The sequence below is a fragment of the Betta splendens genome, chromosome 9 (genome assembly GCF_900634795.4).
Source record: "Betta splendens chromosome 9, fBetSpl5.4, whole genome shotgun sequence".
In the NCBI taxonomy this organism is placed as follows: Eukaryota; Metazoa; Chordata; class Actinopteri; order Anabantiformes; family Osphronemidae; genus Betta; species Betta splendens.
The window spans coordinates 24,638,520-24,652,309 of NC_040889.2; the positions used below are offsets into that span (position 1 = coordinate 24,638,520).

The 13,790-nt window shown below is 45.6% G+C and overlaps 1 protein-coding gene across 1 annotated transcript in view; it reads left to right on the plus strand.

The window, feature by feature from the left end:
* Window positions 1-13,790, plus strand: part of loxhd1b (lipoxygenase homology PLAT domains 1b) — a 15,174-nt gene continuing 1,384 nt past the window's right edge. Inside the window, 42 exon segments of the mRNA XM_055511448.1 lie at window positions 1-702; window positions 807-921; window positions 1,274-1,354; window positions 1,575-1,759; window positions 1,907-2,005; window positions 2,124-2,272; window positions 2,847-2,970; window positions 3,244-3,353; window positions 3,492-3,632; window positions 3,718-3,853; window positions 4,154-4,314; window positions 4,401-4,487; window positions 4,562-4,697; window positions 4,793-4,947; window positions 5,185-5,345; window positions 5,452-5,528; window positions 5,615-5,811; window positions 6,026-6,218; window positions 6,525-6,685; window positions 6,786-7,104; window positions 7,181-7,332; window positions 7,951-8,084; window positions 8,184-8,329; window positions 8,489-8,593; window positions 8,692-8,820; window positions 8,901-9,065; window positions 9,556-9,737; window positions 9,816-9,932; window positions 10,076-10,238; window positions 10,360-10,514; window positions 10,603-10,812; window positions 10,963-11,089; window positions 11,186-11,394; window positions 11,617-11,802; window positions 11,906-12,033; window positions 12,193-12,310; window positions 12,392-12,569; window positions 12,686-12,871; window positions 12,995-13,087; window positions 13,090-13,164; window positions 13,299-13,431; window positions 13,635-13,790. Coding sequence (XP_055367423.1) covers window positions 21-702; window positions 807-921; window positions 1,274-1,354; window positions 1,575-1,759; window positions 1,907-2,005; window positions 2,124-2,272; window positions 2,847-2,970; window positions 3,244-3,353; window positions 3,492-3,632; window positions 3,718-3,853; window positions 4,154-4,314; window positions 4,401-4,487; window positions 4,562-4,697; window positions 4,793-4,947; window positions 5,185-5,345; window positions 5,452-5,528; window positions 5,615-5,811; window positions 6,026-6,218; window positions 6,525-6,685; window positions 6,786-7,104; window positions 7,181-7,332; window positions 7,951-8,084; window positions 8,184-8,329; window positions 8,489-8,593; window positions 8,692-8,820; window positions 8,901-9,065; window positions 9,556-9,737; window positions 9,816-9,932; window positions 10,076-10,238; window positions 10,360-10,514; window positions 10,603-10,812; window positions 10,963-11,089; window positions 11,186-11,394; window positions 11,617-11,802; window positions 11,906-12,033; window positions 12,193-12,310; window positions 12,392-12,569; window positions 12,686-12,871; window positions 12,995-13,087; window positions 13,090-13,164; window positions 13,299-13,431; window positions 13,635-13,790 — 6,716 coding nt within the window. The 5' untranslated portion in view covers window positions 1-20.

Genomic DNA, 13,790 nt, shown 5'->3' on the forward strand with positions numbered 1-13,790 from the left:
AGGTAGTAAATAAATTAAAGATGCCCACAAAAAAGAAAAAAACGAAACAGAGAGTGGGGGAGGAAACCAAAGAAGTGGATGACGAGGACTCGGGGGATCAAGAAGCGAAGCCCAAGAGGAAAAGAAAGCAGGTGGGCAAGTCTGAGGATGCTGAAGAACGGAAAAAGTCAGACAGCGATGAAGAAGGAGGTCATTTGGACACATCGGGTTCTAATGTAAAGAGCAGCAAGAAAGAAAGAAGCAAGAAAGAAAAGGTCGAAAACAAGAAGAAGAAGAGAGGTAAAGAGAGCGAGGATGAGCTAAGTGATGAGTCACACAATACTGATGATGAAGAAAACAACAACTCCAAGGCTACAAAGAGGAAGGAAAGGCTGCCGGATGTGATTGAAACCAGTAAGAAAGGTTCTAAGAAGTCCTCCGGCAAAGACAGGATGGGGTCGAAGGCGAAGAAATCCAAAGATGAAGACAAAAAGTCCAAGAAGGGGGAGGAACAGGCGGCGGGGGACGAGGAGGAAGGGAAAAAGAAGAAAAAGGACAAGAAAAAGAAAAGTTCAGTGAAGGGAGACAGTGACGAAGACGGAAAGAAGACGAAAGGCAAGAAGAAGAAGGTGGAGAACTACGTGGAGATCTATGAGAGCGAGCTCCGCAACTACGAGCCGGAAAAGGTGGAGAACTACGAGGACGAGTATCACAAAAAGAAAGGTGATCTGCTCGAAAAGCGGCTGGGATGACGTTCTGTTGGACGTTTGTTCTTTGCGTCGCCCGTGATCGGACCGTACGCTTTACTGCCTGTTTCCTTCCTCCAGTCTATGAGGTGGTGACCGTCACCGGGGACGAACGAGGAGCAGGCACCGACGCCAACGTCTTCGTCACGTTCTTTGGAGACTATGGCAATACTCCCAAAATGCACCTGGCCAGCAAGTAGGTCGGCTTCACAATAGTGCAATAGTGTGAATGATTAGAGAATAGATGCAGGAGCGCCATGTCAAAGTCACTGTTGCACTGAACTTTACAAACCCAGACTGACTCCATGTTTGAATAGATATGTTCTTTACATTCCACTAAAACCTACTGTTTTTTTGTGTTCAACAGCACTGAGAAAAGGTAATTACTTTTATTTCAGTGACGCTGTGATTCTGATTTGCATGAACCTTTGCGTGATGGGATTTGTTTGTTTGCTCCTGCTGGTTTTCCTTTTGATTCGCCCGTCTTTGTTTTGAAGTTGTGATTGTGATGAGCTGGCTTGTAAAACTTCACCGTCTCCTGATTTCAGGAGTCGCACAGCCTTCGAAAGGGCTAAAACGGACGTGTTCAGAATTAGAACCCACAATGTGGGACCGCTGAAAAAGATAAGGTACACCTCATCTCTGATCCAGACGGGATTTCTGGTTTCATGTTGGATATTTTCCTCCTGCTGTTTCGAATAGCACAGATCAAATATTAACAGTCTTCTGCCCTCAGGGGCAGACATTGTTTACTTTCGGTCACATGTGAGGAGATTTGTTTTCTCCCCTGATTTGGTTTGCACGAGCGTTAAACTAATTTATTGAGATTTCCTTCTTCTGTCGCTGTAGGATCGAGCATGACAACACTGGCATGAACCCCAGCTGGTTCCTGGACCGGGTGGTGGTGACAGATGTAATTAGGCCACATATGAGGTTTTACTTTGCCTGTAACAACTGGCTCAGTAAGGAGGAGGGAGACGGCCTTTATATCAGAGACCTGCTGGGCAGCATGGACCCCATGGACATGCCCAAATGTATGTACACTTAAAATTAAAGTTAAATAATTTACAATCCGCCATGTTATTCCTTTGTATTTTAGGGCAGTTGTACAGCATATGATAAAGTTTTGGGCAGGTTATTTGCTAAATTGAACCTTTAACGATGTGGTGCTTATTTTTCAGATAATAAATATGTAGTGAGTGTTTTCACGGCGGATGTGAAAGGCAGCGGAACAGACGCGGACGTCTTCATCAACATCTTTGGGGAATCTGGAGACTCTGGTACGCCAACAGCTCCACATGTTTACTCACCTACAGTGGATGTGGTAAAATGGTCAATTTTCCTGATGCTGCTTCCTTTTAGTTGAGCTGATGAAACCTGCCAATCGTTTCATTTTAGGTGAGAGGCGTCTGGACAGTGACAAGAACAACTTTGAGAAGGGCACAGAGGACAAGTTCACCATTGACGCGCCAAACTTGGGCAAAGTTAGGAAGATCACCATTGGGCACAACAACAAAGGCTCCTCAGCAGGGTGGTTTGTGGACAAGGTGAACACATAGACCTGATTTTTACATCACGTGTAGCGTTTTCTTTCTGGATTACCTCATCTTGAAACAGAACTCTTTCTTAGCCTCCTACTGTACGTCACTCTACTTAAGGTACTTAAGACATGTGAGCCTCTTATTTCCTCTCGGTCTTCTCAAGCGGGATTGGTGTCACTGCTCCTTCCACACATACAGTGAGCACAGTGAGAGATGAGTTAATTCAGATGCACGCGTGCACCCCCTCACGCACGCACACACATCGCATACACGCTGTCATTCTAGCGTCAGTGTAAAGGGAAACCAGGCCCCATTAAAGGATTGGCTTACAGCAAACAGGCGGGTCGGTAGATTTGTTGGTTACTGCAGCACAGACTGACACTAAAGATCAGCAGTCACAGCATTAAAGAATTATATCCTGTTTGTATTTCACGTGTGGTAATGAAAGAAAGCCCTCATGTCGCTGGTCTGTCTCTGCATTCCAGTCATGAGTTTGACCAGGTTTACTGACATCAGCACCACCATGTTCTCTTTCAGCACAGATCATGCTCTTATTTTTTATTTTTTCCTTCGGATCAAGGTGATTGTGGACGATCTGGGAAACAAAGTTGTGTATGAATTTCCCATCAGTCGTTGGTTTGCCATTGATGAGGATGATGGGAAGATCCAGAGGGATATTCTGGTAGGGGCCAGTCAGCCCACAGGTGAGGAAAAACTCACATACATAACATTACAGAAATGTTATCTATAATTTCCCCCACAGGAATACCATTTATTATGTTGCTGTTTGACCAAATGATTTGTTTTAGTGGTCCACTAACATCTGTCCAGCTTGTCAGAGGCCCGTTGTATGATGGGTAACTCTCGGGATTGACTAGCAGTGCCTGGATGTAGCTGATCTGGTTGCTCAAGGCTCTGAACCATAGTGGCCCTCTGGCAGAGCCTCCGGTAGCCTGACATGTAACTGTACCCGGTAGGTATTGTGTACAACGTCCAGATTGTGACAGGGAACATCCGAGGTGCTGGGACCAACTCCAAGATCCACATTGTGATGCACGGCTCCAAAGGCATAAAGAACAGTGGCAAGGTAATAAGGAGATATTTCAAAAGGGAAATCAAATTCAAATAATGACTGCAGCAGTAATAATGAGTTTGTATTTGTTGGAGACAAATCGCATAAAGCCCAAGGCCAAGCGTGATGTAACTTACCACCAGAATGTTTCAGGTGTTTTTGGAAGGAGGGCACTTTGAGCGGGACCGCACGGACATTTTTAACGTTGAGATTGCTGCACTCCTCAGTCCCCTCAGCAGAGTCACCATTGGACATGACAACGACGGGGTCAGCGCCGGTTGGTTCTGTGAGAAGGTGTGATTATGCGTTATTGAACACTAGTCTGGTATGCTGTGCTGCTGTGTATGCACTCAGCTGAATCCATGTTTTTTTTTCGCAGGTTGTGGTGTACTGTCCGTTCACAGGGATAGAGCAGACGTTTCCATGCAGCAAGTGGCTGGATGACAAAGAGGGAGACGGACTGATAGAGAGAGAGCTGTATGAGATGGTCTCACTCAGGCAGAAGAGGCAGAAGAGTAAGTCAGTAATTATGGTTGGTCAGCAGCAGCACTCAATGCTTTCACCTGCAACACTCAAACCAAAACATGCAAAACTCCTCACATTTGCATAATGACTCAGCAGGCAGCCCTTCACATTGCTTTCTAATTTTAATGTGCTATTTTCCCTAATGCTTGTAAAATGAAATCCAGGATCTCCATGTGCTGCGCAAAGCTCGACTGGACAAAATAATGCATGCATTATCCTAATTTCCATGTCTACATACATTTGTACCACACAATGGGATGGGTTAAGCAGGTGGTTTTGATCCTCCTCAGAGCACCCTTGGTCTTTGTGGATCTGGACGTCAGACTTGCCCAGTGCAGGAACCGATGCAGACGTCTCCTTCCAGGTTTATGGAGAGAAGGGCAAGTCCGACGAAATCAAACTGGACAACAAGACGGACAATTTTGAACAGGGACAGGTGGACAAGTTTATCGTAAGCTCCCCATAATCCATTGACACACAATTACCGAGTCTGTAAATGAGTGTCAAAGTAATGTGTTTCTTAATTTGATCTCACAGGTTGAGCTGCCTGACTTAGGAAAACTGACCAAACTTCGAATCTGGCATGAGAAGAGAAGTTCATTTGCAGGATGGCATCTCAGCAAGGTGAAAACAGGTTAATAAGCACTCCTGTTCATACGGAACGTCTATTCTGACATTTTTTGTATTTCTATATTAAGGCGACTCTAATGAAAACATTAACAAAGGAAAAGTATACATTTCCTTGTGAGCGCTGGCTGGACATTAGTGAGGATGATAATGAAGTTGTGAGGGAGCTTCCTGCTACTGGAGACCTAATCGCTGAGTCCCTGCCTAGTACGTACTGTACTGTACATACCTGTATGGAGAATAAGTGCTTTCCAAATATAGAGAGGAAACGTGAAACCCAAATGTGTGCTTCCATTCTGCAGTTGTCAAATACAGAATAACAGTTTGCACGGGGACTGTCAGCGGCAGCGGAACAGATGCCTCGGTTTTCCTTAATCTGATTGGCAGCCAGGGGGACACTGGAGATCGGCAGCTGATCAACTGTAAAAACAACGTCAACAAATTTGAGAAGGGAAATGTGGGTACATTTGTCGCACTGCTGCTTTTCACAGAGCTTAACGAAATCTAAGAAAAAAAATCTGCAGACTCGGTCCTCTCTGTCAATCAAGGACCCGTGGATGACAGTGAGAAGGCTGCTAATTAAAGGATATGTTGTGGTGTGTGTGTGTGTGTGTGTGTGTGTGTGTGTGTGTGTGTGTGTACAGCAAATACTATTTCTGTTAAGCAGACATTAAAATGTGACTTCTCTTTCCAGTTGGATGAGTTCATAGTGGAGGCAGTGGCCATTGGGCAGATCCGCCGGGTGAGGATTGGACATGATGGCAAAGGTGGAGGCTGTGGCTGGTTCCTCGACAAAGTGGTTGTAAGAGAGGAGGGCCAAGCTGAGACCCAGGCTGTGGAGTTTCCCTGCAACAGGTGCATTTGCCTCAGTGTGATATTAAAAAAGACATATGTGCAGCTGTTTCAACCATAGATGTATCATGTGGTGTGATACATTTTGATGATCGCATGTATTTTGCAGGTGGCTTGACCGCAATGAGGATGATGGACAGATTGTCAGAGAGCTGGTGCCGTTCTCAGATGGGCAGCGTCTTTACAGTAGGTGCCACACTCATTTATTTTGATATTTACGGGTCGGCCTGTGCTGTTGGATTCTAACACCCAGGTTTTCTTCCGTGCATCAGATGTGGATTATCTCATCGCGGTGAAGACGGGCGACATCCCTGGTGGCAGCTCAGACTCCAACGTGTTCGTCAAGCTCTACGGAGACAAAGGGGACACTGGGAAAATGATGCTGGTGGTCTCCACCAACAATCTTGGAAACTACTTTGAGACAGGCCGCATCGACATCTTCAAATTGGAAACGCTTGATATTGGCCAGGTCAGGGTAGAAACTTTCTTTCTACTACTACTTTCTCTTTCTTTATTTCTCCTACTTAATTTTAATACTGTGAGATGTTTAGATTTACTCTGGTGAAGGCATTTTTCTCATAGGTTCTTATGGAGTGTTGTGCTAAAATATAAACCACACGATAAATATTAGTTTATTGTACAGAAAATTGATATAATAAGTTGATTGTTCCCCTTTTTTTCAGATAAACCGTCTTATGATCGGCCACACCAACGAGGGCATGCGTGCTGGCTGGTTCTTGGACAGCGTTCAGATTATGGTTCCGGTCCATGGACAGCGCTACATGTTCCCCAGTCACCGCTGGCTGTGTGAGGATGAAGCAGATGGCAAAACAGAACTGGAGATTTATCCAAGCGAGATCCTGGACATGGAAAAATGTAGGTACAATCGCATTAACACTCTACGTAGGGTATATAACTGCTAAACAAATATAGATTCCGTCTCATTTTCTCAAGAAATGTTTGTGTGTTATTGTAAGACATGTACACATATGTGGTATGTTCTGAAGGTTGAGTCATGTCAGCTGGATTTCTTGTTTTCAATAGAAACGTTTCACCACCAATCCAGGTGGCTTCTTCAGTCTGACTGAAAAAGATTTTTTTTTCACCTGTATGACGGAGAATCTCCACTGACATATGTGCTGTATGTAATTCCTACCACAGAGTTTCATCTTTATTTTTCAGTGATTAACTATGAAATAACAATAGTCACCGGGGATGTAACATTTGCTGGCACCAATGCCAACGTATTCATCCAGATCTATGGGGACAAGGGCAAGACAGAGATGATCACGCTCAAGAGCAGATCCAACAGTTTTGAGCGGAACACCACAGATATATTCAAGGTATCAAAGCTTGTATTTAATGCATTTTGTTTGTAAAATCTAGTGCCTTTTTAAATGCTCAAATGTTACCTGTGGGTAAAGTATTGCCACTGCTCTCTAGGTGGAGGGCAGAGATGTGGGTACTGTCTTCAAGATCCGCATCGGCCACGACGACTCGGGGATTGGCTCTGGCTGGTTTCTGGAGACAGTCGACGTCAAGCACCTAATTCTGGCGTTGGTGCCGAAGGAAAAGAAAAAGGAAGACAAGAAGAAGAAAAAGAAGAAGAAGAAGGACGAGGAAGATGAGGATGAGGAAGGAGAGGAGATGCGGGAAGTGGTCCTGACTTACCACTTTCCCTGTTCCCGCTGGCTGGCCAAGGGAGAGGAGGATGGAGAGCTGGTGGTGGAGCTGCTGCCTGAGAACGCGGAGGAGCTGGAAGGTCAGTACAGCTGGGCAGAATCCTTTATGTTCGCTGACCCGCATACAGGGCTTCATGCTTTCTATTGTCTTGACAGTCAACACATATGAAGTGTGCGTCTTCACTGGTGACATGCTTGGAGCTGGGACCGACGCCAAGGTCTTCGTTAATATTTATGGGGAAAACGGAGACACTGGAGAGCGGCTCCTGAGTAACTCCGACAACCTCAACAAATTTGAGCGCGGCCAGGTATGATGGGTGAAACAAGGAGATGACGACTGGCCGCTAAAATCTGCCTGGCGGAGGAAGGGAACTGGGTTTTAAAAGCCTGCACGAGCAAAGCTGTGCATGTTGGAGCCTATAGCAAAAAACAAGCAAAACATAAATTTGGTCTGTTCGGTTTTATCCTCTTCTCTGGAAGGAGCTGTTGCTGAATATTAACCAGCAGTTAGTCAAAGTCTCAACCACTTCCACGCAACATGAGCCTTGCGCTGAGGTGTGGGTGGGAGTGTATTCTGGTAGGATTACAAACGGCTCTGCAGGCAAGCCAGCTGTGACCAAGAGCAGCACTAAGGAGCCCTCTGTAGCACTGAACCCGTCCTACTTTTACTCATTGCTTAAAACCAACCTGTGAATTATTCATTCAACAACACACGTTGTTCTGAGGGGCTTAAAACACCTGTCCACAGATAATGAGGATGAGGAACAATAGCCTGTCAGGGAGAAGTACTACTTAGAAAAACAACCCCAGATGTTGTTTCTGATAAACAAGGAAAGAGTGGACTGATGAAATAACATAAACCTCTGCATTAACTGTCCTCACTTCAACTGTGAAGTGTTGGTATCACTGCTTGCTGTGTTTTGCAGGAGGACGTGTTCATTGTGACAGCTATTGATCTGGGTCCTCTGAAAAAGCTACGAATCCGTCATGACAACAGTCACTCTCATTCATCCTGGTATCTAGATCGCGTTGAGATAGTGGACACAAAGGATGATACAACGTAGGTGCAACCCACATACAAGGTTTCTCTCCTCTGTTCCCCTCAAAGAAATGACACTGGTGTGAAACCGCTGCTCAGAGGCTTTTCTTGGGCCTGCAGGTATTATTTCCCTTGCACCCGCTGGCTGGCAGTGGATGAAGACGACGGGCAGATAGCGAGAGAGCTGGTGCCTGTGGACGAGGCCTTCATGAGGAAGGATGAGGACGACGAGGGGGGCGGCCCCACTCTGGGGCTGGAGCAGAAATGTAACACGGCTTTAAAACTGCCTCATGTCTTAGTGAAGCTGCGTTTTTATATAAGTATTTATATAAGTGGTGGTGAAAGGAGTGGACGATCCAAAAAAATGACTTGCACTATTATGAAGATGAGATAATTTTATCTTCACTAATTAATTTGTCTTTCAGCCATGTCCACTACATACACTATTAAGGTAAAAACCGGAGAAAAGAAGCACGCTGGAACTGATGCCAATGTCTTTGCGATCCTGTTTGGAGAAAATGACGACACGGGTTAGAAACTACCTCACCTACGTAACGGCTTCACTGTGGCAGCCTCATGCTACTGTTACTGGCTAACTATTTTTATTGAATATCCGTGTCACTCACAGGCGTCATCAACCTAAAGGCTTGTAAACATTACAAGAACAAGTTTGAACAGGGGATGATCAATGAGTTCACCGTGGAGGCGGTCGACTTGGGCGACCTGGAGAAGATACGAATTGGCCACGACAACTCAGGTGTGACATGAAAGGCTTCGTGGAGCAGCTTCTATTTAAAGTGGTACAATAATTCAAACCATGACTCTTTCCATTGTCAGGTCCTTCGTCTGGTTGGTTTTTAGACTGGGTGAAGATCGACGCTCCGTCACAGGGTCAGAGACTCTGCTTCCCGTGTGGCCGGTGGTTGGATAAAGGAGAGGACGATGGTGCAACTATGAGGGACCTCTATCCCGCTGATCTACAAACTGAGTTCTACACCCCATGTGAGTGAACCGCTGTGGAAGGAGCACTCCATTAGTGAGATCAGCAATGCAGTGAATGAAGCTTTATGCTAATTTTACTGTGCTGGAAGCGGAGCAGCGTTGGCAGTAATATGCCTTTAAGGGCCTTTACTGTATGTGGAGAATGGTGCTTGTGAGAGCTGTTACTGTGGGGCTGTGCTTTTAAACGTCAGGAGGCCACTCACAGTACTGACTTAGACATGAAAGAGGCCACAGCACATCATCCATGGGGATGTTTTTTTACTGTAAGGTTTGATTTTACTAATGCCTTGTGCTACACTGGGTTTTTAATCATATAATATGATGAATGATAAACTTACTGCTGGCCATATCGCAAGTACTACTTATCTTGTGTTGTTGGACAACCTTAAGAGCCAAAAGGTTTTTTTTCCTCCTCTAATTAAATCCAAAACACAGTTTGTCAGATTATTTGTAGCTTTTATGTCACCTGTGATGTTTTATAATTTTTCAGTTGTGCCTTATGAGATCAAGATATTCACCAGCGACGTGTTTGCCGCGGGAACGGACGCTGACGTGTTTGTGACCCTGTATGGACAGAAGGGAGTGTGTACCCTGCAGAAGCACCTGTGTGTCAACAAGCGAGAGCGGCGGCTGTACTTTGAGAGAGGAGCTGAGGACATGTTCATTGTGGAGGTGGAGTGTGCACTTTGCCTGTAGATCCTCTAAGACGCTGGCTCCGGCCTTGTAGAGACTGGTCTCTCTTTCACCCAGTTGGAGGACGTGGGTGACATTATAGAGAAGATCCGGATCGGACACGACAACAGGGGCATCAACCCAGGGTGGCACCTCGACAGAGTAGAGATCAGGCGACAGCTCCGGAAAGGGAAGGTATAAAAAGGCTTAAGATTACACCTGAGTAGATAAGAGCATCATTAAGTGTAAGCAAGTCCTTATACTGTACATGGTGTAATTTAATGATCAACACATTCATAATTCAGTAATAATTTGAATAATTAATGTTTTAATGGCAGGGTTCTGAGACGACCATTTTCCCATGTGAGCGCTGGCTGGCTAAGTCTGAAGATGATGGGGAGACGGTGCGGGAGCTCGTCCCCTCAGACATCATCACACAGAAGCTTCTCAGGGATGGGACGCTGAAGACCACTGAGACAGAAGTGGAGGATGCTCTGGAAAGTACGACTGATTGCCCTGATTTTTAGTGCTGGGATGCTTTATAGGTGCACTTACTGAAATGCTATTTTAAGATACTTGTACTTCAGTTAATACTTTCCTCTGTTTCATTTTATTTCCGCAGCTCACACGTACACAGTGTCTGTCAGGACGGGTGACATGCACAGGGCAGGAACTGATGCCAATGTTTTTCTAACTATCTACGGAGACCTGGGAGACACAGGGGAGCGCAAACTTGCCAAATCTGAGAACAGCAAGAACAAGTTTGAGAGAGGATCAGTATGTGGGCAAAGGTGTAACACACCATGTCAGATTCCTGCTGCTGTGTATAACTTTGAACCTGTGATTCACTGTCTCCGCCCCTCAGGTGGACAAGTTCTCTATCGAGGCTGTGGATCTGGGACAAGTGTTTAAAATATACATCCGTCATGACAACTCAATGATCGGAGCGGATTGGTACCTGGACCAGGTGGAGGTGCTGGATGTGGAAACAGAAGAGGTGTATATGTTTCTGTGTGAACGCTGGCTGTCAAAGAAGAGGGAGGATAAACGTATTGAGAGGACCTTCTATGTCAAGGTTTTTTCTCATTTAATTCTTAAAAAGCACATTTATAAAGACTCAGACACTGATTCACAGTCTAGACCTCAGCACACTTATTCATAGTCATTTTTGTGTGGATCGTGATGCTGCAGAAACCTGTTGATTATTGTCACGTGTCCTATTTAGGGGTATGAAGGTGACAGAAACACTGATCCATATTCTAAGAAGATTGCTCAGGCCAAGCAGGGGCTGGACAAAAACGCCAACAAGAAGAAAAAGAAGAAAAAGGTGGCAGTGGTGGAGGAGGGTCCCAGTAAGTCCACTAAACCACTTCGCTCTCTCACAAGCACGTTCAACACATTTGTGAGGTCCGTAACGTGAGTACAGCCAATTGCTCCCTCTCGCCCAGTCATTCCCTATCACTTCACCCTGACCACGGGGATGGACCGCGATGCCAGCACTACAGCCAGGGTCTACGTGATTATCCTCGGCCCTAATGACGTCGAGACAGACCGGCTGTGGCTGGATCTGCCGGAGGGAAAGAAATCCTTCTTTGCCGGCAGCATGGACCACTTTGTGTGTTATGGAACTGACGTAGGAGAGATCAAGAGGGTGGAAGTGAGAATCTGGGACTGTCTCTGTAGCTAAATCTGTGAGGCTGTCTGCTTCCTGCTGCCTACTCAGATACACCAGTGTTGAAAATTTAAACCAAACCAGTATAGTTCAGCAGCAATTAATTTTGGCACTGGCCTCTGACTGATCAAACTAAAACACACAATTAATCATGTTTCATTCTCCCTTCCTGTCTCCCCCTCTCTCCTCTCTTCGCCTCTTCCTCAGCTCGGGCATAACGGTGTCACACCAGAGAGTTGCTGGTTGGTGGATGAGCTGTCGGTTGCCGTGCCAACCAAAGGTATCAAGTACATCTTTCCATGTAAGTGCTGGCTGGCGAAAGACAGGGGAGATGGTCTGACTGCCAGACTGTTCAATGTATTAGACTCCAGCACGATCAACATTACCCGCAAAGTGAGTCACTGCGCCTTCAGTATGAGATCTTGGAAAACATTCGGTTCGTGTTTGAGACGCTGAATTTGTCTCTTTTATGTCTGTGTTATGAATTATAATGCAGGTTGTTTATTCAGCCACAGTCGTCACGGGTGACACCCAGTATGCAGGGACTGACACCAACATCTTCCTCACTGTGTTCGGGGCCAATGGGAGCACAGAGGAAATGCTGCTACCTAAAAATGAGGATAGGTCAGACCATTTATATGCAGTTTTAATTATAGGAACAGGTACATTCATGAGTCATGAGACAAAGAAGCTAATAAGCATATTTTCAAAATGCACTTAACAATTCTATGTTCGGTTGCTTTTACAACATAGCTTATTGCACAGTACATTGTGTCCATTTAGGTTTGAAAGAGGCCAAGAGGACACATTCACCCTGGAAATAGATGATATCGCTCCTCTCAAAAAGATCCGAGTTCGGATCGACGGCCGCGGTAGTCGCCCCGACTGGTTCCTCGACAATGTAATGCAAAGACGCCTGCTGTCAATGTAACATTTATCAACATGAAGAATTTGACCAGAAATGTGTCTTAAATACTTTCAGATCGTGATGCGCAACCTGACAACAGAGGATACATACATGTTTACCTATGAGAACTGGCTGTCAAAGACCAAAGGGCCAAAGAGGACCAAGGTGTGTGAGCTGGCAGCCATGGTGGATGAGGAGGAGATGGTGGAGAGAACATCCTACATCATCCAAGTCCAGACCAGTGATGTTGGAGGTGAGTCGTGTGGCTTTGGTTTATGACTTTTACACATTGGAACTGCTTCTTTCATTATAATGTTCACTTACAAATACAAAACCTGGTGATGCCATTTCGTTTTTCTACTATTTTAGGTGGCGGGACCGATGCCAACGTGTTTGTGATCGTGTTCGGGGAGTACGGAGACACTGGGACGCTGCACCTGAAGGAGAGCACCAACAGGAACAAGTTTGAGCGTAAAACGAAGGATGTGTTCAGATTTCCAGACGTGCTCAGTCTGGGCAAACTGTCCAAGGTCCGAGTGTGGCATGATAACAAAGGTGAGGAGAGGGAGAGAAAGTAGATCCATAACAACTGAACCGAGATTAAAATTCTTCAAATTCAAGTTTTAAATTGTTAAATGGTGAGACAGATTCAAAGCAAACACCACTTGCTGTTAACAGGCCCTGCTCCTGGTTGGCACCTGGAGTACATAGACGTGAAAGATGAGGCCATGGATCAGAACTTCCGGTTCCCCTGTGACCGGTGGTTGGCTAAAATGAAGACGACGGGCAGATTATAAGGGAGCTGGCCTGTGCCAATAACGACTCCATAGACCTCAGTGACAAAACCAGTTAGTAAAAATGGAACGCTGTGGGCCTAATTACAAGCTATCTAATTGTCAGAGATGAATGGCTTTCAGCTAATTACATCCATTTGGCAGATGTGAAGTGATTATAGTGCAACTGTCTCTCTGCATTGTCCCAGAATATGAAATTGCCACAACAACTGCTAACACAGACGACGCCTCCACCACCGAAAATGCCTGGATCGTGTTAGAAGGAAGGAAAGCACGTTCCAAGGAGTTTGTCCTGGAAAATAAGAAGAAGAAGTTCCTGTGGTAGGTCTGCAGAGGGAGTCTAGATGCTCGGTCTCACGCTGAAACTGTGGCCTTACATAATCTCCCTCCTGCGTCTTTTGTACTCTACCTTCTTTTATCTTCACTCTCTCTGTTCACCACGTCCCAACTCTCAGCAGAGCTCGTCCCGTGAGACGCCTTGAAAAACGTTGTTGCTAATAGAACTTATTTCGACCTTTCCACAGCGGCGCCACTGACACGTTTGAGTTTTCATCTAAGCACGTGGGGGAGATCGCTGGCATCTGCCTCGGCCACATCACGAAAGATGGCAAAAAAGTCAAGAATGAGGCCTTCTGGCACGTTTTAGAGGTGGAGGTAACAGAAAAGGAGCTGGGAAACAA